This window comes from Lytechinus pictus, chromosome 5 (assembly GCF_037042905.1).
Source record: "Lytechinus pictus isolate F3 Inbred chromosome 5, Lp3.0, whole genome shotgun sequence".
NCBI classification, from domain to species: domain Eukaryota; kingdom Metazoa; phylum Echinodermata; class Echinoidea; order Temnopleuroida; family Toxopneustidae; genus Lytechinus; species Lytechinus pictus.
In genome coordinates, this window is record NC_087249.1 from 52,309,947 (window position 1) to 52,332,488 (window position 22,542).

The 22,542-nt window shown below is 35.9% G+C and overlaps 1 protein-coding gene across 1 annotated transcript in view; it reads left to right on the top strand.

The window, feature by feature from the left end:
- The window catches only part of LOC129261281 (protein furry homolog), an 83,013-nt gene that overhangs the window by 34,929 nt on the left and 25,542 nt on the right, over positions 1–22,542 (top strand). Inside the window, exons 28-44 of the mRNA XM_064099236.1 lie at positions 789–1,132; positions 1,525–1,680; positions 2,256–2,450; positions 2,735–2,835; positions 3,434–3,622; positions 3,963–4,200; positions 4,739–4,949; positions 5,201–5,299; positions 5,915–6,137; positions 6,809–7,041; positions 7,548–7,658; positions 9,850–10,047; positions 10,235–10,402; positions 10,918–11,058; positions 11,561–11,734; positions 13,292–13,318; positions 21,499–21,519. Coding sequence (XP_063955306.1) covers positions 789–1,132; positions 1,525–1,680; positions 2,256–2,450; positions 2,735–2,835; positions 3,434–3,622; positions 3,963–4,200; positions 4,739–4,949; positions 5,201–5,299; positions 5,915–6,137; positions 6,809–7,041; positions 7,548–7,658; positions 9,850–10,047; positions 10,235–10,402; positions 10,918–11,058; positions 11,561–11,734; positions 13,292–13,318; positions 21,499–21,519 — 2,829 coding nt within the window. The remainder of the gene's footprint in view (positions 1–788; positions 1,133–1,524; positions 1,681–2,255; positions 2,451–2,734; positions 2,836–3,433; positions 3,623–3,962; positions 4,201–4,738; positions 4,950–5,200; positions 5,300–5,914; positions 6,138–6,808; positions 7,042–7,547; positions 7,659–9,849; positions 10,048–10,234; positions 10,403–10,917; positions 11,059–11,560; positions 11,735–13,291; positions 13,319–21,498; positions 21,520–22,542) is intronic.

The window sequence follows — 22,542 nt, forward strand, 5'->3', positions numbered from 1 at the left end:
GTGCATGCATCAGGATCACACGTATATGTAGTCATATTACATTGTAACTGCATTGGCTGTGTTGATCCATTCATCGTTCTGATACCTGCTGTCTTTCCTGCGTTTATTTCTCATAAAAGACAAAATGCTGCACTTTGTTTTCCTGTGCCAATAGGGTACATGTAGGTTATATACGGAAATTCACAAAGGGTGAGAATTTTTATATAAGTTAGAATTCCCATACTCGCATTTCATCATGAAGAAAGGCATTGTCAAATATCTGTGATGATCTTTGTATTTTTAAGGGAAAGTCCACCCTGGCATTAAGTTAGCTTCGATAAAAGCAAAAAAAGAATAATGTTACAAATGAAAGTTTAATGGAAGTCCATCAAAGAACAAGGGTTTTGATTTTGTTTTATTTTTGTGACTCATTAATGTGAGAAGCTGTTCAATTTGTCATGTTATATGGATTTCCATGAATTCCTTTTCTTTTATGGGTCCTGATGATTAGCCTTTCGTAGATGTAACTAGGATCACTAGTACTAATCATTCATGTCAATTGAAAGAAACTGCAACAGTATCTGAAATATCCATTCTTCCACAGAATATGTGTATTTGAACCTTTGGAACTAATAATGCTTGATGGCCGGAAAGAAATCTAGGAAGTTGTTATTTTGGAAGTACTTTGAAAATAGTAGTTAATATCTTTGATATTTTATGTATGGTCCTCAGGCATCCTTTTCCTTTACTTTTGTTTTTCAAAACTTTGCTTTGATTCTCTCTGTTGTCCTTCTCTTTCTATCCATCAGTTAAAGCGAGTGCTGGTATACATTGCCCGTGCCAAGCCCCAGCGCCTGATGGACGAACTGATGCGAGAGATGTTGTCCGTGGAGATCGTCACCACCAACGTGGAAAGGACTGAAGAACCACCCTTCTTCCAGCTCTACCACCAACCCCAGTTTGGGGCGACGGGACCGGAGTCCGGAAGCGCGGCATCGCTGATTGAGAAGATGGATAAGGAGGAGGAGGCGAGGATGCTGGCCAGTGAGAAAGGCAAACAGGAGAAGAACACGTTGGATCGGGGTACTCAGGTGGCGGTGGGAACTAAGACACCACCACCTACTGATGGAGGGAGTTCAAAGGATAAGGATAGGTATGGGATGATGGTTTAGTTAAAACTGTGCCCTAATTCGATTGCTTAACTATGGGTAACCAAATGTAACACAAATCTTTTATAGATGATGTTCAATTTTAAAGATCAATCGGCACTCTTACTCGATCTCAACTAATAAAAAGTGGCTAGAAATGGTAAAGTATGATAGTTTTTTTCACCATTAAAGCATGAGGAAAAGAGCCCTGTCATTGTATGAACTGGGTCCCATTGCAGAAAGATTTATTATCGAATTGCAATTCTAAAAATGAAATGGTACTTCATTTTCAACCCATACACTAGGGACTTGCTCTTGATTTCTTAAAGTTTCGTTTGAGCGCAACTCTTCCTGCAATAGGCCGCTGATCTATTAATCTTGTCCTTTATTTTTCCAGCATCATCCGTTACAACGAAGGATCCTCCTTGCATCAGAGTAGTGGCAGTTTGTCCACTCTAACCAGCAGTACCTCAACACCTAGCAATGAATCGGCTGGAACAGACAGAGTTCGATTTAAACCGGCCATCCCAGAGGAGCCAGAAGAATCCAATGGGTAAATTCACTTGTTGTTCTTACCGTATGAAGAACATGCATAAATAATTGATGAATTGTAAAATGCTGGTGGTCGTACTTGTGTTATTATGTTTAAATTCTACTTCACACAAATGTAGAGGACATCAGCATTAAGTGAGTTTTTTGCATAAATTGTAGATCATAATTTGTTTTGTCTCGAGAATTTTTGCATGGAAGTGACTTTGTTAGTAATTCCCCATCCAAAGTTTGTTGTATATCATTGCTTTGTATTTTATGATATTGATAAAGGGATTTGGAAAAAAATTGAAGATTTGAATAGCTTATTGGAATCAACTTTATTTATAAACTATTGTTTTAATCATGCAGTTCAGTGGAAGGCAATTTGCATACAGCTACAGTGGCTAAAAATGATAAGAAGATCTGTTCGATCTCGCTGTTGATAATCTTAGACTTGAATCCACCCTTTTCTATTCTTTTTTGTTGTCAAGAGAAAGGAATAGATTAAAATGGGAGAAAGAAATGATACCAAACATAGTAAACAAAATCATGTAATGATGATATGTAATGTCAATATAAAACTTCTTCCAATCCTAGTAGGTTTACCACTATTGAGGAGAAGACATCAGAGAATTTCCAAGGATCTACGAAGGTTGATTTCTATGCAGTATGGCAGCAGCAGACCATGAATGGACTCACTTTACCCATTCCTCTACCAGAGGAGTACTACTGCGCACCACTCTCAGATTACATTGATGACAATGAGACGCCCCCACAGGGAGTCATTCACAGGTAAGACCTTCAGGGTTAGGATTAAGATTTGGCTTATTCCATTGCAATACCTTCCATGTTTGGTTTACTTCTTTGACCAACTTTAGGTTGTTAGAAAGTTAGGGAGTTTCTTTAACTTTTGTTGAAATTACTAGATTTTACAGCCCAGTATTCACCTCAGTTTATGTATGTCAATGACATTAGACTTAGTCATCAATGTTCACTTTGGAAATTTAAAGAAAATAGTGATTTTTTAATGCCTTTTTATCATATATGATTTCTTTTGAAATTTCATCATGTTTTAGGTGCAACTTGGCGACTGTTTTGCTGACTGACCTGGTTCTTGAGAAAGTAGACGTTGACTGGCAGGTTCATCTTCCTCATATTCTTCATGTTCTATTTCTTGGTAAGTCTCAAAGGATGATTTCATGGAAAATGTTTATAGGTTGTAATGGTTGTATGGAACAAATATTGATTTTTGATGTTCATATTGTTTTTGTGCAGCATGCATGATATAGGCCGAGGTGGTTGTTCCATTTTGGATTTATCAATAATAGGGATGTTGTTTATCATCATGTGGTGATTATTATCATAAAATTTGTGATTGATGGCAGTGACAATGATGATTATGCTTTTAATAATGATGATGATGACAGTACGATAATTAACCTAATGTTAATGATCGTAATGAATATGATTAATTTGATGTAATCATTATCATTTCCATAAAATGATTCTAAAATACTCTGATTGATGCTTGTGGTGTCATTAGTGATGCCAATGAGGTGTTGTGTGTGCACTACACTATCAATTTTCTAATGAAATTTTGTCAAGGTTGGAAACAAATGGCATTGTCCATTTTGCTGCAATGTACATGTAATTCAGATTTGCTATCAAGATCTTTATGAGAATATGGATGGCATAATTCATCCCATAGTCATGTCAGTTTTCCAAACCTTTGACAAGACTCTCGCCTTAACCAAACCAACATTCTTTCCCACCAGGTCTTGATCACACCTGGCCTCTGGTCCATGAGCACTGCAAGCGATTGCTTCTCAACCTCCTGGTGAAGCTGGCTCCTCACAACGACTTTGTCAACGTAGCTCACACTCTGCTATCTCGACATGTCATTAGTGACCTCAATTCAGGTCTCCTAGATCAGAAGGTCGTTACCAAGGAATATAACTTCACAGGTAAGAAGTCTCTTCCATAAGCATTGACTGTAGAGTTAGTGACTGCTTGTGTCAGAGATGAAATACAATGTAAGGGGCGTCCTTACAGATATATTAAAGACATTTTTCAGAATATAAATTTGAGATAATTTTACCGAGCTGTTATCTTGCTGAGTTACAACAAAAGTTTAGACAATTTTTCAGAATACCACCTCAGGGTTCTTGGGCAATTTGGGGGGCAAAATCGCCCTGAGCCCCCCATGGAATTTTTCCCCCAGTGCAAGGTAAAGAGACCTTAATAATGAAAATAATGATGATGATATAATTGACATTTCTTTTGTTAACCAATCTTTTTGCATAGGTGGGCCGACGAGTCATAACGGCCACACACCAGACACCATATCCTACGAATCGGACAACACCGGCCTCATGGGCAGCACTACCACCATTAGCGGAGCATCCACAGTCTCTGTCTCCAGTATGAGTTCCACCTCGACTGTCATCCCATTTGGTATGAGTGCTGTTACACACATCAGTGTAGATCATTTGAGGACCAGTGAAGAAGCCGCCAAAGCCCTGATAGAATTCTTGGTTACAAGGTGAGGTCTTGAGAGATATTGGTGATTTCATTGTGATCTCGGAAAAATCGACATAGTCATTAATCAGAAAATGTATTAAAACAAGAAATTTGAATATAATGTCGAGTTATCAGATGCAGCAAGAATGGATTTAAGTAAAAAAAATTATTTTTTATCATTTTAGAAGAAAAGATGTTTTTGTTTCAATCAATGTTGATCATTTGTCTTTCATCAGATTCATATATGACATGACTAATGTTTCATGTGTGTAACTTTTCTTTTATTATAACCTGTAAATATGTGGGTATTGTAGGTAAATACTCATATCATCTTCGTGATTTCAAAGTCTCAGCAATATTCATGCAGAGAGCATGCATGTTGTTATATGTTTAAGAAGTTGAAAATGCCAATTTGCTAAAGAAACTCAATCATGTTTCTTGTTCATACTAAATTACAGACTTTGCTGCCAATTTGAGGAACCTTTTTAATTTGTTAATTTGCCACACACACACACACATACTAAAAATCCCTTGTGTTCTTCTGATTGTATCTCTCTCAGGAAATGTCGCCCTCTGTGGTCATGTGAAGAGATCACCCCCAGGTTAACCGTCATCAAGAGTGCAGAGCAGCTCGAGACTTTCCTTCGGAATGTAGTAAGGATCTTCCATGGCAGTTTGAGAGGGTCTCATCTAGAGCAGCGTTGGGCTCAGGTAGCACTTCAGCTAGCTCTGTCTTGCTCTTCAAGACATTATGCTGGCAGATCGTTCCAGGTGAGTATCCTATCTGTCTAATTGGTTTTTAATTGGGATACCAATAGACCATGTATTATTTTGTGGTTATATGTTTGGCCATTAAAAAAGGAAACAGTTAACAATTTATTAATATCCAAATAGGTTGTTTGGGAACGCACAATTGCAGGATTAGTCTGTAAATCCCCTATGTCTGTAGCATCTAAGAATCAGACTTGCTACAAAGCTCTTCTGTCCCATGATGACGTTTGCTTTATCTTTTGCCATAACAGATGTTCCGAGCACTGAACCCTCCACTCAACCCTATGATGTTGTCTAACATCATGACCAGACTGGTCGAGACGGTAGCTGATCAGGGAGAAGATGTACAGGTAAGAGTAACATCTACATCTAGATGTCAATGTGTCAGTTTAAGGAATATCTTGACCAGTTTACGTTGCCATTGCCTTCTCAAACTGGATCCCTGTACAAAGTATATTGGAATCATACATTAGTTTCATAGGAAAGTGCAATCTATCGTAAAAATTTGTCCATAAGCAAGGGCTAAACTCAATTTTTGGAGGTATGCAATTAAAGAAAACCAAATAAATTCATAATAATATAGGATTTGTATAGTGCATGTATCCACCTTGCTAGGTGCTCAAGGCGCTCCTATTCTACCCCGGCTAAGCTAGTCTACCGATTCTGGTGTGCACAGCTTTTTGAGGAATTACTTCCTGCCAGTACCCATTTACCTCACCTGGGTCGAGTGCAGCACAGTGTGGATAGATTTTTTGCTGAAGGAAAACACGCCATGGCTAGGATTCGAACCCACGGCCCTCTGTTTGAAAGGCGAGACTCAGCACCACTAGACCACGACGCACATTCATGAATGTTAGATGTATGTATAATGATAATGGAGTTAGATTTAGATGTGTACTTTATGAAGTAAAAAGCTTAAGCCCTTTTTTGCATTGTAACACTGATCTTCTATTCCTTGTCCTCAGGGGTATGCAACAGAGATCCTGCTCACCTTGGAGAACTCTATCGACACCCTGGCCCAAGACATCATCTTCGCTGACCTTCGGGAGAGGTCAAAGTCTGGGTCATCCCGCAAGGCAGAGTTCCGTAAGAGTACCAGTAACCTCTTCACCAGTAACTTTGAAGGGATCCGTCCCAAGATCATGGAAGGACCTAACTCTGTCAACTCGCCAGGGAACAACAATGCAGGTGACTCTTGTTCATTGACCTATGTGCTACTCTACATGCCCACATTTTTTATTGGGGAAATTTTTCCTTCAAAATTAAAAGTTACTTTACAATAACCTGAATGTTATGTATGAAGTTTGCTGATCAGAGTGTAAGTTGGACAGGAAAATTAAGATGGGATTGTAGATATCAGGTATTAATCTGTTTTAAGACTTATTTGTTATACATATTCCCTTTTTAACACTTTTAAGTGTACTTCAAGTCATATCACCCCAGCCAAATGAAGTTTGAAAGGGTTATATACATTAGGAATCATTGTACGTTTGAGTGTTGAGGCACTTGATCAGTCCATTGCAAATCGTTTGCATCAAAACACTTCCTCAGTGTTTGCCAGTGGATTACGAGACGTGTATATACATTGATCTTGGATTGAAGACATCCAAGACATGCTTTTAGAATGTATCAGGTACTACATTGCCATGGAGATGGCATTATTATTGCAATACATCATTGAATATTCTGGAAGAGAACTCATTTTGGAATTATTTGCCAAAAAACAAATCCTAGGAAGACAAGTAGTCACTCACCAAGGGATTACGCTTCCCAGGGGAGCTGTTCTAGATCAGTCAAAAAGATCAATCCACTTTGTCATTCACAAATCCAGGCTCAGCTAATCTTTTTTTTTATTGCAGACATGCGAGCGTACGTAGAACACCGCGGCAGGAGCTCCACCACCAGCGAGCTTGATAAGTCAAGCTTCCATCGAGGCCGTGCTCGTAGCAGCTCATCCCTCAAGCATATCGGAGAGAACAACATCTTTGAGGAGAGGCTGAACATGCTGGCCCAGGTTTTCTGGATCTTTGTCTCTCTCCTAGAATCAGACTATGAGTTTGAGTTTCTGATGGCTCTTAAAGCTCTAGAAAAGGTAACTTGTAAATTATGATAGTAATTTGCGTTTTTATAAAAACATAAAAATAATTAATTTTTGGGGTTAACATAATTATACATTACCATCCTGGCCATGGGACTCTGGCTTGCCTGCATCAAATACATGCACTTGTTTCACTCCCGTGGGGGCAATCAATTAAATGCCAAAATAACATTGGGCGCAAGATGATTTATCTCTCTCAATAATTAGAAAAAAGTAGGTACATAGTGGCAAATTATCGGACAACTATGTGGACACATGCTCAGACTCATTGATTACCATTACTGGTACCATAAGTGTCCATGTTTGTTCAGTGTCACATGGTTATTATTTGGGTTAACACTGGGGTACTTGGTAGTACATTATGTATATATCTTAAATTATTATTATTATTATTGTCATGTCCCTATTTTTAACCTCTCTCTCTCCCTCTCTACTTTTCTCTCCTCTCAATCGCTATCTCTTATTTTCTCTCCCACTCTCATTAATTTTTCCACCTGTAGCTTCTAAGATACCTTCCTCTAGACCGTCCTGAGGTGAGAGTTCGTCTTGATCAGGTTCTAGCTCAACTCAGATGGGAAGGATACCCTGGACTTCAAGCACTTATCCTGAAGGTAAAGACCCCTGTAACCATGATTACAAACATTTAGTGTAGTAGATTGATAAGTTATGATGCACAAAACAGTTTTAGAAAGATTGTAGACAAGGCTTTCATCACACAACAAAGCTCACAAACATTTTGGCCCAAAATCATAAAGGTGGCTTTGAATATGTGGTTTTTGTCTCGCCTGCGTAGCGGAGCAAGACATAGGTATCACTATTTCCGGCGTCGTCGTCGTCAACAATTGTGTTGTACACCCAAAAACTTTCTATAGCTTCGAGGTGGGATCACCAAATTCATACCAGAGGTCCATCTCCTGAAGGCACAGGTCAAGTTTGAATATGAGTCGAATTTGAATAAGGTCAAAGGTCAATGAACTTTCCATGACTGGCACTGTGCTATGTTGTACACATAATAACTTTCTATATCTTCGAGGTGGGATCACCAAATTCATACCAGAGGTCCATCTCCTGAAGGCACAGGTCAAGTTCGAATATGAGTCGAAATGTGAATAAGGTCAAAGGTCAATGAACTTTCCATGACTGGCACTGTGCTGTGTTGTACACACAATAACTTTCTATAGCTTCGAGTTGGGATCGCCAAATTCATACCAGAGGTCCATCTCCTGAAGGCACAGGTCAAGTTCGAATATTAGTCGAATGTGAATAAGGTCAAAGGTCAATGAACTTTCCATGACTGGCACTGTGCTGTGTTGTACACACAATAACTTTCTATAGCTTCGAGGTGAGATCTCCATATTCATAACAGAGGTCCATCTCTTGAAGGTGCAGGTCAAGTTCAAATGTGAGCCGAATTTGAATAAGGTCAAAGGTCAATGAACTTTCCATGACTGGCACTGTGCTGTGCTGTACACACAATAACTTTCTATATCTTCGAGGTAGGATTGCCAAATTCATACAAGAGGTCCATCTTTTGAAGGTGCAGGTCAAGTTCGAATGTGAGTTGAATTTGATTAAGGTCAAAGGTCAATGAACTTTCCATGACTGGCACTGTGCTGTGTCGTACACATAATAACTTTTTATATCTTCGAGGTAGGATTGCCAAATTCATACAAGAGGTCCATCTCTTGAAGGTGCAGGTCAAGTTCAAATGTGAGTTGAATTTGATTAAGGTCAAAGGTCAATGAACTTTCCATGGCTGGCACTGTGCTATTTTGTACACACAATAACTTTCTATAGCTTCGAGGTGGGATCGCCAAACTCGTAACAGAGGTCCATCTCTTGAAGGTGCAGGTCAGGTTCGAATGTGAGTTGAATTTGATTAAGGTCAAAGGTCAATGAACTTTCACACTACTTTGTTCCTCTAGTGACATGAACTTTATAATTTTATACTTTTTAACACTAACATTTTACTTCAGAACTCAGTACTCTCTATACCTGAACCAGATTTTGTATTTTACTTGTTTATTCTTTAAAAACTGTTGTTATTTATTTAATGAGCTATAGTTCTTGGCACCATTATAATATTCACACAAATTTGCCAATGTTACAATAGAAAAGCTGTCAAAGTTTCTTAAATGTTACCCTTCAGATTTGACATGCAGTCTCTTCATGACTGCAATATGCAGGCGAGACAACGCTTGGCGTTTGCCTTGTCAAGAATGTTTTATGCAGATATCGTGTATTGATTAGGCTTAATTCAACGTAAATCTTGAGAAAGTGTCCAATAAGGGATGCTGTCATCGCAGCATGCTAAATTGATGCTTGTTACTAAGGTTAAAGCATTCATGAGGCCACTGTTTTAATTAATGAGTCTACTTTTTATGTTTATGTTTATCAATTCACATGAACAGTTGGCTCATTATTACTGTATCCTTTATAGTAGAAGATGTGAATTTAGCATGCTGTGATAATAGCGCACATTGATTATTGGACACTGTCAATATACGCACCAAATTAGACGTAAATAATGCATGAACACCATGGATTCAAACCACCTTTTTCAATTTGGGCCTGTCTGTAGAAGATTGATAAGATATGATTTGCAATACAGTTTGGGGGAGACTGGAGACTTTTATTTATCATCGATTACAAAAATTGCATTGGTCATCATGCTTCAATAACTTTAGGCAATAATAATAAGATAAGGCCTTTGAATTATGGAGCCTCATTGATTTCCTTATCAGGTAACTAAAGCTATCTTATTTCTAAAATGAAAAATGAATGTAAAATTTTCTCTTGCAGGGTTTCACTTCCTCTGTGACCTATGACCTGACTCTTCACCTGGTGTCAAAGTTGACAACCTACACTCACCTGAGAGTGATAGATCCCACCCAGGCTGCTGGCTTCCCTCTCAATGTGGTGGCTCTTCTACCATATCTCATCCAGAAGTTTGGTCAGCCGGAGAAGTTTGCTTGTGAAATAGCAACTAACATCAGTAGGGTAAGTGTGTTGTGAGAACAGAAAGGGTGGTACAAGAAAATATTTGCAATCAATTGCAAATTTCTTTTACAGTTTTAGAATGGTTAGATCAAACCTAGCTGTAGCCAATGAGTTTACACTCCTTATTACAAGAAGCAAATCATTTCTATCTGTCCTATGGAAGGTTTCTATCTGTTCTATATTATAGGTTTGTCAGGAGAGATGTACCAAGATGGCACCCCTCTCCACGGTCCTGACGATGTATAAGAATGGAACCTATAACCGTGATAGCAAGGCTTGGGCTGGTGTGGTATGTAAATACCTCCATGGGGCCTACTCACACTTCAGCATTCCTATGATGACATTCCTGATCGAGGTAGCTGTTGCAGATCATTGATGATTATGATTGTGATGATGATGGTGATGATGGTGGTGGTGGTGGTGTGATAATGGTTGTAATGGTGATGATGGTTGTGATAATTCTGATGATGATTATAATGATGGTGATGGTTTTGATGATGGTCATGACAATTATGATATTGATTGATGATGATGATTGTGGTGGTCATTGTGACTTATAATGCTGGTGATCTTCATCATTTTGTAAAGATCGTGATGATGGTGGTGGTGGTGATGATAATTTTGGTGATATTGTAATAGTGGACATGTTTATGATGATTCTGGTTATAGTGGTGACTTAAGTCATGAAAACTATGAACTCATAATCCTTTTTAAAAATTAATTGGTTCCTATGATTGTTTTGATTTATTGAATTGATGTATTGTTTCTTTATCATTTGGATAATTAGACTAGATTGGTTGCAAAATACATCAAGTATATGCATACCCATCCAGAAAATCAATATTTGTCATTTTTGTTCTAACTTTGTAGGTATTGGAGAAAGGTCCAATCAACAACCAATCTCCAGTTCTCCAGATAGTCTATCATCTCATTCATAACATTGATCTCATGGCTGCACCAATGCAACAGGTTAATGATAATCTATTGAGAGTCATCGCTAAATATGTCCAGGTAAAGAGATCTTTTTTCGTTGCAACCACGTTAGTGTACTGTATCAAATGTTGGGATGCATCTTTTCAATGAAAAATAGGAAGACACCTTTTAGTGTACAGGATTATGAAAATGATAATAATAATATGCAACATTTATATAATGTAATGTTTCTAAGCGCTGCATATTATTACCCCTTCTTACTCTGATTGGGTACTCCATTCAAGTAATTTCTTCCTACTAGGTACCCATTTACTACACCTGGATAGAGAGTGGCAATTGTAGATAAACGGCTTGCAGTGGATTTTGAACCCGGACATTAAGGTTCAATGTCTGGAGACTTATCCACTGAGCCACACCTCTACAGAAGGCCCCATTTACAGATAATTTCCTACATTTATTTATAGTATAATGATTTAAGCAGGCATCAGAAGCCATTTATTAAATGCTTATTCATGTATCCATTACTATTCTATGGTCAAGTGCAGCATAAAATGAATGAATTTCTTCTTGACCGTCACAGGGAGTGCACTGGCAGGATTCTCTCAACATTCTCAAAGTAGCTGTGTCCAAGTCTTCTTCACTGGTCAAGCCTCCATCCCATAGTGACCATCACAATAGGGTAGTCTCCTTAGCCCTTGACCAACGCAAGGAACTACCGGGTCGCACCATGGAATTCACCTTTGACCTTTCTAGGGTAAGATTGACCTTTATGATTCAAATTTCAAGGTCCAAATTATTGATTGGACATTGAACATTGAACCCTTTAATCAGGTTAGCTCTGGATTCAAGCGTAGGAATTGTATGGACATTCTAACAAACATTATGTTTCATGCAGAAGCCTTGATTTCAGCCCTGGTAATGTAATATGTGGCTTAATTTTAGAATTTATTGTGTAAGATATGATTGCTTATTTTCCTACTCTCTGATCAAGACCAATCCATATCCCAGAAATGATTGGTTGACTTTAAAGTTTGGGCGTTTTGAAAGGCAGTGTCAAAAGTATTTTGTTGTTGAGCTAAATATGGATAATTCTTTGGCAGAAATAGAAATGTATAGATACCTTGACTTGGGATATTTAAACATTAGTTCAAATAATTTACATTCTGATAGGAAAATTGGTAAATTTCCCAATTCTGTAAAATATTAATTATTACTTGGACTTTTTAAAGTGACAGATGGCCAAATGCTTTTACACAAAATTAAATATTGTCTACTATCTTAAAAGCACCATTCTTTTTTTTTAGTACTACATTGTAAATCTATATTAAACTTTAATACAAATATGTTGAAAATTATATTTTACTTCCTCAGTTCACTGTGATAATTCACAAGATTTGTATGGAACCAAATAATTCTAGTTCTAGTATAATTCTAGTAATTCATTACAGCTTATAAAGCAGTTAGGTTGAAAATGTGAGACTTGTGTTAAGTTTTGAAGTGCTCCATATCGTCATTTTCATGTAATAAAGTGGTTTTTCAAAGGAAATGTCTTGTAGACAGTTTTAATTACAAAAATGTACAAATTTCAAATCCTTTTGATTTAATTATTAATGAAATAACAAAGAGTGATGATATGTTTAGGAGAGCGTTTCATGTAATGACTTGTCAGACATTTTATCCAATAATTACCATAGGAACTGTGCTTCTCAGGAAATCAAAATCAAGGAAAGTTTTCCGATCTGATAACTTATGGTTTATTTCCAATTTGTCTAATGCCAATTCGTCTACCATCATTTGGTTTACCATCAGTTCGTCCACTATCCACATGGTCTTATTGCCAATTCGTCCATTTACCATTTCGTGTGATAACCAGTTGGTCCAATGGCCATTTAGTCTATATACCATTTGGTCTAATTGGACAAAATGGTCATAGACAAAATGGTGATTAGACGAGGTGAAGATTGGACCAAATGGTTATTGGGCCGAATGGCTGTTAGACGAAATGCTGGACGGAATGGCATTAGACTAAATGAAAGTAGACCATGTGGTGAGTGGACGAGTTGACAGTAGATGAATTGGCAAATTACCTAACTTATCAGACAAAATAAAAATATGTTGATGAGATTCTCCCCTGTTATACTTTTGCATCATGACATCTTTCATAATCCCTCTCACATAAACCATGATCTTAACCAACAGGATGACTGTGCATCATGCATTATTCATGAGATCCCAATTCTCTGTTTGAATATTCATGATATGATTAACAATGTATGAATATTCATGAGATGGTTTGATTTGTTTGCTCCAGGTTGTTGATCCAGAACATACCTCCAGTGTGAGTTCCATAGTTGTTTGTTTCATTTCTGTTTTCCTCACCTTTTTTCATTAAAACCAGTTGTTTTTCTATTCCCTTTTACGAGTTCTATACCCTTTTGTTGTATTTTACCCCCTTTAAAGCTTTCTCTAACACTCCCTACGTATTCCTATTGTCAGCTACACCCTTTAGCTAGAATGGCATCAACAATATATTCGGGTCTGTCTTACAAAAAGTTGTAATTGATCTAATCAATGACAACTATGGAAAGTCAACAACATCATTGTCTAGAATGTACATATTCATTCAATGAGTTCTTTTAATATCACAAACTGTTGTGCATGCTACATTAGTTTCAGCAATCAGTTATTTTATTACAAATTATTAGAGGGGCATTGTACATTTCCAAGATTAAGAATTACATTTCCAGTGTTAAGAATATAGAGGTACTGATGAATTATCATAATTGAGATTCATAAGATCAATCACAACTTATTGTAAGATGTGGCCCATAATTCCTTTTCTCCAGGGTTTGTACAAGACTAGATTATCTCTATTCTTGTACAGACCCTGTATAGAGATGATGCCATTCTGACTTGTGGCATACATTTTATCTGCAAGATACACACACTTAGTACACAGCTTCTGCACTTTGTGGTATGCTGCTCCCTATCCGTAGCAAGTTTGGCTTATAGTGCTATCTAGTAGAATACATGTAGATCAGAGTTAACTATGCACAGAGTTTTGCCAAACAGAGTGTTCCATTTTGCTCATTGGAAACCCCTTGTTGGCCTGGCTCTTTGTAATGCTCGGTCACACCCACTCCAAACTGATTGATGGTTTGTCATTGGAAATAATGTAATCATTTTGATGGGTCTACAGTGTGTTTCGCTGGTGTGACTTAAGCATAAATATGTGGCTCCCGAGTAGATGACACTAAAGTTAGTTCACCCCTTGGCGTCTTCACAGCTGTTGCTTAGCCAGGATTTAGCTAGAGCTGGGTTGATGTCCATTATGATTGGGAATGGCTCAGAGATGCTGATCACAGGAATGGGACAATAAGTACTAGCTGCAGTGATCAAAACAAATAAAATAAAGAGCAAAACTCGTTGATTATAAAGCCTGGGGTCTGTCTGGGTGAAATCTTTTACCTGCGCTAGGCTATTGGTCACATTGGATTGGATTTGAAACCTTTTGAGTTTCAATCAGTCAATCATCGGTATTAGTCATTTCAAAGACATGCAACAAAAGTTATCCCCATAGCAACAAGAACCATTATATTTTGAAACGGCACTATTTCCTATAAATAGTCCAAAATTTGTTACTCTGGTAATAGCGATTTGTACGCTAACATGCAATCACAATCACCTAATAAAAAGATAAAACGAAACTTCCAGCGTTTGATAATACTTCATCTGCACATGTTTTACATCTAAATAAGCAAGCAAATAATATTGTTCAAATAATATTGCATAATTTGCCAAGGAATTGTTAAAAGACTTGCCCATCTCCCAACTCCTTTCCATGAGTTTTCAATCAACTTTTGAACAATCATGGGATGGCATACGATAGCTGTTTAATTAAGAATGTATTTCATCCGTCTATTTGAGGAAGATTTACAGCTATGTAGTTAGGAAACCATGTGGTTACATGGATGCAACATTTCCAGCAAAAATGTAAGATTAAATCCTTTCACTGCTTTTTTTGAATAAAAACGTTTTTAAGAGGGGGGCATTGTGTTACAAATCACCTAAATTTTAAGCCTCCCCCCCCAAAAAAAAAATGATAATGCCTCTTCATCAAATTTAAAAGGCATTCATGTGACTTGGATTTGCTTGTGCAATTTCTCATAAAAATTTCATTTCATTATATCAGAGAATCATATAAAAGACAAATTGAGTAGACTTTATATCTATTGTAGTTGTGAATTGATTATATATATCGGATTCATGTACATGTAAATCTCTGTGATAGTACATATAGCTTGCAGATTACGAACCTACCCCAATTTTGTTGCAGCTATGCCCTCCAGAATCTTGCATTTACATAACACTTCTCAGCTTAGTTATAATCCCTTAATTCCTTCTTCTTCCTAGTTTTAGTTATCTTTCTGATATAAATCAATTTGTGATGTTTTGTGTAGATATTGAAGTGAAAGCCTTTCCGCATGCCTTGTTTGTATCTTACTATTCGGTGTTTGGTATACTCAGGTGTACTGTCATTCCTTCAAAAGGATTTTTTCCGTCAACCTTTTAGATCTTTAGACTATTTAACAGTAGACCTAGTTGGTGGTACGTGTTGAACATGTATTTTTAGTAGTAAAATTTGTACTCTTCCCTGTGCACATGTGTACAAATATATTTCACTGTTTCAGTATGTTTTCCTATAAATTAGTAGAGGATGGAGAAAAAATAGAAATGGTTCAGATTTTTCTCTCTGATTCCATAAATTCCACTATTTTCTAGACTTGTTCTTGTCATTACTTACCTTTCTTATTGATATTTGTTGCATATTCAAATTCCTTTTCAAGCATCTCATTCATGTGCATGTATGACAAAAATGATGTGAAAAGTCATAAAACAGTCATGTGACATTGGCAACACATGTAGTAATAGAATTAGAAGTAGCACGAGGGGTAAATGATAGAATTACTTATCCACAAAACTGATTGGATGTATCCTGAATACTAAGCCAAGTTTGATAGATGATCATAAAAACTGTCATGGAAATGTCTTTCTTGTAGTATGGGTATATACTTTGTATCAAATTATGGTATCAAATGATACAAAGTTAGCTTTAACTTGAAAGCATGAAGCAGTTTAAAACATCCGTTTCTAGAACATAGGTTGCATATAGAGGAAACATGTAGCACCATCTACTCAAAATATATTTAAAAAATGCTTCCTACAAGCTTTTGAAAAGAAAATTATTCATTTTAGATTTTAATAGTTTAGTAAATAAAATAAAGAAAATCTGCATTTACCTCCATGTCTTTCACATCTACATGTACCATGAAATAACGTCTTGCCAAACTTTTCATAACTTTAAAGTTTATGTTTAAACCTTGTCATTGCTATTGTAATGTTTTCTAGCAGTGTTGAAGGATGAAATTTGTATCCTCATCACATTGTCATTGAAAATATCTAAATTTTACCAGTAAATGTTGTGAATTCTAATACCATTTGTAGCAGCTGCACACAACTACATAAGACAGATAAGTCATAACCAAGTACTTTCCAGATTTCCAGAGAAAATAATTTCAAATTGAACATGAATGTGTTCTTAAAGAAGATAGAAAGTGATGATTCCCAATTTCACTATGAAAAGCACACAAGACTAGGTAGTTCAATAGATGTTGTTGGTATTTTCACCTCCCCTATTTGTAAACTTTTAAAATATTGGTTCACGTAATGTAAAAGTGTCTATGTCTTCTATGAATATAAAGAGCTAGATATTCACCAAATAGAAATACCAAATGGCTGTTTCATACACCAGTTTGTAAATTAAGCATGACGTTACAAATAACTGGAACATATTCTTGTGCCTAATTATGGTAGATTCCAAATTTTCCCTAAACAAATTAGGATTGATTTTTTTTATCATGTTCCATTTTCACTGTGTTTTAAAATGATTGTTATGAGAATTTTAATGTCCAAATCACCACTAGGGTGTTAAAGCCGTGTATCTCACAATGTAGTAAAGTTTGAGGGCAGTTCAAAAAGACTCTACCTTTTATAAACATAGGAGTGGTTGCAACCTTGTATTGTAGAAAACAGTCTTCTAACAGACCTGCCAACCAGTACGTTTTTGGCGTATTTAGTACGTTTTTGCAATCAAAATACGGCAGTACTTTTTTTCTTCTTTTTTTTTACAAAATCGTAATTTATTGAAAAAAATCATCTCTCTATATCTCTATTTCATAAAACTTACACAAATATGGTTATTAGATCAATGTAATTTTAGGTAACTTGTTTTTTTTTTCAATCATTTTGTTAAAACCAGGGTGAGATATACACATGTTTAAATGGTTTTTTTTTCATCTGCAAGAGCAGTACGCATTTTAGCTTGCATGCAGCTTGAGCGCCGCGATGAGCGAGTGCGCCACGCATTTTATTATGAAATACACTTTCTTGGGGAAAAATAACACTTTTTTATCACAGAATACAATTTTTCATTCCCAGAGGTTGGCAGGTCTGTTCTAATTCATGTAGGGAACCTCTTCTAGGCAAGAGAAAGTTTCCTCTTATGACATTACTCTGAAATCAAGCTTTATTGTGAGGTACAAGATGTTAACGCCCTGATGGTGAAATATATTTCAAATTTCATCTTTAGTTGGTGCGATTTAAGAATAATTAAGAATCTGATTTGCACACAAGAACTTGTTCCTGTCATTTGTTAAGTTGTAACTCTAGCATTGAGAAACACACTCATTAATGTTCATCACTCACCATTCAATTTCTTTTTCTTCTGACTATTATTTGTCTGCTGTTTTTATTCCTGATGCATTAATCATTTTATTCTTTCATATTGCAATGTTGATTTGCAGTACTAATGTTTTGTGTTAACCTTTTTTGTTTGCATGCCTTGTTATAGAGTTTGCCTGAAACATCACTACTCAGTTCGGAGAAAATGGTGAAAAAGGAGCACTCCCCAACGGGTTTTTTGGTATTTGTTTATTATGTTCACTTGATTTCATTCTTGATTAGACATAGGCCTATCATGGGACATATAAATGTAATTTCTAAAAACATGAAAGAAAAACATTTATCTTCATTTATGATCTTCTACTTCATATCTAGAAGATACTGACTCCTAACATTTGCAGTTGAACTAAATCTAGGGTGTCTGATATTAAATATTGCGGTCTAATGGGACTCCAAATATGTTATTTTTCTTATATCATTTAATAATATGTAGTTGTGAATTGGTTTTGTTTTAAAAAGATAATTCTGAAAATGTATTTGTGAATGCAAATATCAACATTCCTTTCGAAAGAAATTACTTCAAAAATTGTTCCAAAGTTTTTGAGAGAGAATTTATGTCAAGTATGACAGTATCATATTATACAAATAATGATAAATAATAATAATATAGGGTATTTATATTGCGCACATATCCACCTTGTTAGGTGCTCAAGGCGCTCCTATATTACCCGGCTAAGCTAGGCGTAGAGGACCTAAATAATGAACTCTGTGCTCGACTCGCCTGCATGTAAGCACATGCATGCAGGGCCAAATAATGAACGATGTGTGAGAAGAGCCAATGGATATACCGCACTGAGGTCCGCAGCACCACAGGACCGATTGCGGTATATCCATTTGGCGAGTCGAGCACAGAGTTCATTATTGAGGTCCTCTATGCACAAGAATATGTGCATTGTTTGTTTTATACAATTCCCCCTCACCCCTGTTACTGAGTTGCCCCAAATGCTACATTGTATATTTGATCTAAATTCTAGATAATTCAAGATAATTCTATACCTCGCACTATCCTGCACTCTGACGTCAGAGTGCAGGATAGTGCGATTTGGATGCCATAGTGCAATTTGCTGAATATCATGTGATCCGATTTGGACCATTCAGATAAGAGAACATCTTGGGAGTTGTATAAAATAAAAATGATAAACTCTCTTTATGTATGATTATCAATCACATTGATACTCCTGAGTCCTGGGATTAGAATAAACGGAAACAGTAGGAATCATGCTGTGGTAAGAAGTATTGGTGTAACTCATGTTATACTTCATTTTTGTTCCCTGAAAAGTGCACAATTTTTTCAGTAATTGTATTACCTTGAATACCACCTTATCAGTAGGACATCTTTGGGATCAGAGAAGTCGCTTGATAGAGCAGAAATATTTTCCTAGCATTAATTGGTTAAAATAAAGGCAATATATGAAGCAAGCACAAAAGATATTTGCAATTAAAATTACTTTGCCTATAAATAATGTATGGAATTACCCGAGGAACAAAAATCATAATGGCTTAAACTTGTGATTTTAAACCCACTTTTACATATATTTCATAAATACTTAAATCCAAAGTCAAGTACCGGTAAATATAAAGCCAAATATTTGGAGTCACATTTCATCATAATATTTTAATTGAGAGACCACTGTTAACAGTATATAAACTGGTGGAGGATTATTAAAAACAACTTATATCTTTTTTCCATCTGTATGCTTTCATATTTCAACATACATTTATGCCAAACAGACTATTTTTATTTCTTAATTATCTGTGCTATTCACATACAACATATACTACAGTTGCCTGTTTCATTAGAAGCTTATTGTGACTTTGCACAATATAATTGGTCAGAGTTCAACACCCAATCAAAATGAAGTTTTACATGGTGCATGTACTGTAGCTACCATGATAGCAGAAATACCATTATTGTAAGGAACTGGGGCCCTTTTCATAAAATAGTACCTCTATGGTAACTTTGCCATTGATTTATATTCCATGGAAACTGTGATTGGCTGCTAAGCCCTATTACCATGGTAGTTGCCATAATGGCATATTTACGAGAGTTGTAATTCTTCATGAAAAGGGGTCTTTTGTCATCAACATGACATGGTAGTAATTTATAATCCCCCCCCCCCTTGTCTGAGTTAAACATGTATAAACTCAAATTCAATGGCAAGTATTACAGGTCTTAAATTCAGAAGTTGTAGTGGAATACCCATGCTTTTTAGAGGGAATTAGATTAAAGGTGACATTGCTAATGGTTGATCCAAGATGTACATACAAAATACCATTGCTTGAGCTTGAAAAATAAGTCATCACTTAAAACATAGCTGTTGGGGCAATTTAACTTGTATTTCAAAAAAGTAAAATACTTGAGAATGTCTACATGTGGAATGGCATTGTGGCTTCAATTTTTTGAGATAGTCAACCTGGAATCATACAGAAAAACACCACCTAAAAAAATATTTCCCTCAAAATTTGAGATACAAAGAGATCTATCATCCCAGCAATGATAGATATCATTTGTAATCAAAGAACATGTACTTATAGTGTGTTATCTTTGTTTCATAGCAATGATAGATATCATTTGTAATCAAAGAACATGTACTTGTCATAGTGTGTTATCTTTGTTTCATAGCATACAAAATCAAAGAGAAACAAAATTGCTTTTTACCCATAATGTATATATTATCTCAGAAATGACTGCTAGACAAAGTGTGACCCACATACCAACACATGATTTCTTATACACAGTTTTTTTATACCATCAGTAGTGTGCTTTTATGTGAAAAGATACAAATATTACTTCAAATTCAAAGTGCACTGTTTCATATTATGCATGTCTTATCATTTCACCATCCTAATTTTCTGTTTAAAAAAAAATACTACTTGAAATTAAAAATCCATTGTCTTTGTACTATGCTTATCTGGTGATTTTTTTATCATCATATATGATTTACGTAAAAAAATCTGTTGTAGATCTATATTTTGCTATTAAAACCTTTGCTTTGATACAAGGAAAAAAAAACCAGTCTTCCCATTTAACTGATTTAATCATTAATACAGGTAGGCATAAAGGCTAAGTGTCATAGCAAACTTGAGTAGCATCAGCTCAATTTCTGAACTACTCAAACTCTTCCTGAATCCTTACCCAGAAAGTATCATTTTGATCAAGTGGTCTCTTATCTCTTACCACTAGAACAATTACAAATTTATTAACTGTAATTTTAACGTTCACATCACACGTATGTTGCAGAGGAACAAAAGCACCACGTTGCACCTCCAAACATTCATGTTTCTGATAAATATTTAAAAGCAAATGAAATTTCCACCAAACTTTGCAGTGTATTTTCATTTGTTTGATCAAAATGTTTATCTTTCAAGACTACATGTACACTACAGTACAGGTCGCCCGCTGCGTGTTTGGCCACCTTTAAGGAGTCAATATCCTTAGTATCATTTTTAATGGATTAAATGAAGTAATTCAGAAAATTAGGGTATCCAGGCAATTCATATTCTTATCATTCTGATATGCTTATATCGTTTTGCCTCAACATAATTTGGTATAGATTATGATGTCAGTGAATATGATTATTTTCAAAGTAGAAATTGATATGTAGATATCGCATGCCAAGTTTGTTTATGTTTGTTATTGTAGATGTTGAACAGATATTGATATTATGTTTTGTATCTTTTTTGTTGGTATTTTACCCTCAATTTTCTTGAATACAGACACGATCATCAAAGGATAAGGTGACGATTGAGAAATATTTTCTTTGATGTGAAGTCTTAGCATGCAGTTCCTTTATCGAGTTCTTGCTCTTATAGACATTCTCTCCATTTTAGCTCTTTATCTTTTGATATAGGTTTACTTTTTGTTCTCATCAATTTAATTTAAAACAAATCTAATGTACTGTTAGATAGAACTTTTAGTGTCTTTTTTCTTTGTGACGTTTTGGATCATATTCCTGCATATACAGAGGAGTTTTGACAATATATTTTTCCAATAGTAGTTTTTCCTGTATATGAATTATGAATGTCACTTGCTACCTCATTTTCTCCAAGATACAGGTACAGGTAATCATTCTTTCATTTCCTTGGGGGGTATGTTAAATCAAAGGGTTAAGGATGGATTACTAGTAATCAAACCATTGTGAAATATCAATCTTAAAAAGCTTAAGAAAAGAGAGCTATTGGGGGAAGCATTTTTAATATTTTAATCCATTAAAATCAGGTACAAATTGAAAGTTACAGAGTTTGTAGAGAACACACTTTTCTTTTGATGACAATCATTTTTTATCTAGTCCTGCCTTGTTATTTCTATTTCAGGCCTTAGTTTTAATAGGTTTCTTGTCTGCAACAAAAATATCATGCTAGATTCCAGGCCTTCTGTGAGGTCAACTCTTTTGCTAGCATTCATGTCCTTTTTTATCACCATCATATAAAACACATTTTTCTGTTTACACAAATCTTCTACCAACACGTTCCCTTCTTCGATCCCTTCACATGTTTTTAGTGTTCATAGCCTTTCAAATCAGTTTTTCACTCAATGCTCAATTAACTTATTAACCAAGTGTGGTGTGCAACAAGCTTTCTAACTATGATGATAAGTGTGCTCCAGTTTCTTTTGACTTTATCCAAAAAGAAAAGACTTGCAGTGGTGTGCCCGCTTAAGTACATCTTTTGTGAGCTTCCCGTCATAAATAATCTCACCCCAAAACCTGCTGCTCAGTTGTTCACCCTGAAATGTTGTCTAATATTTCTTTTAATCAGAGT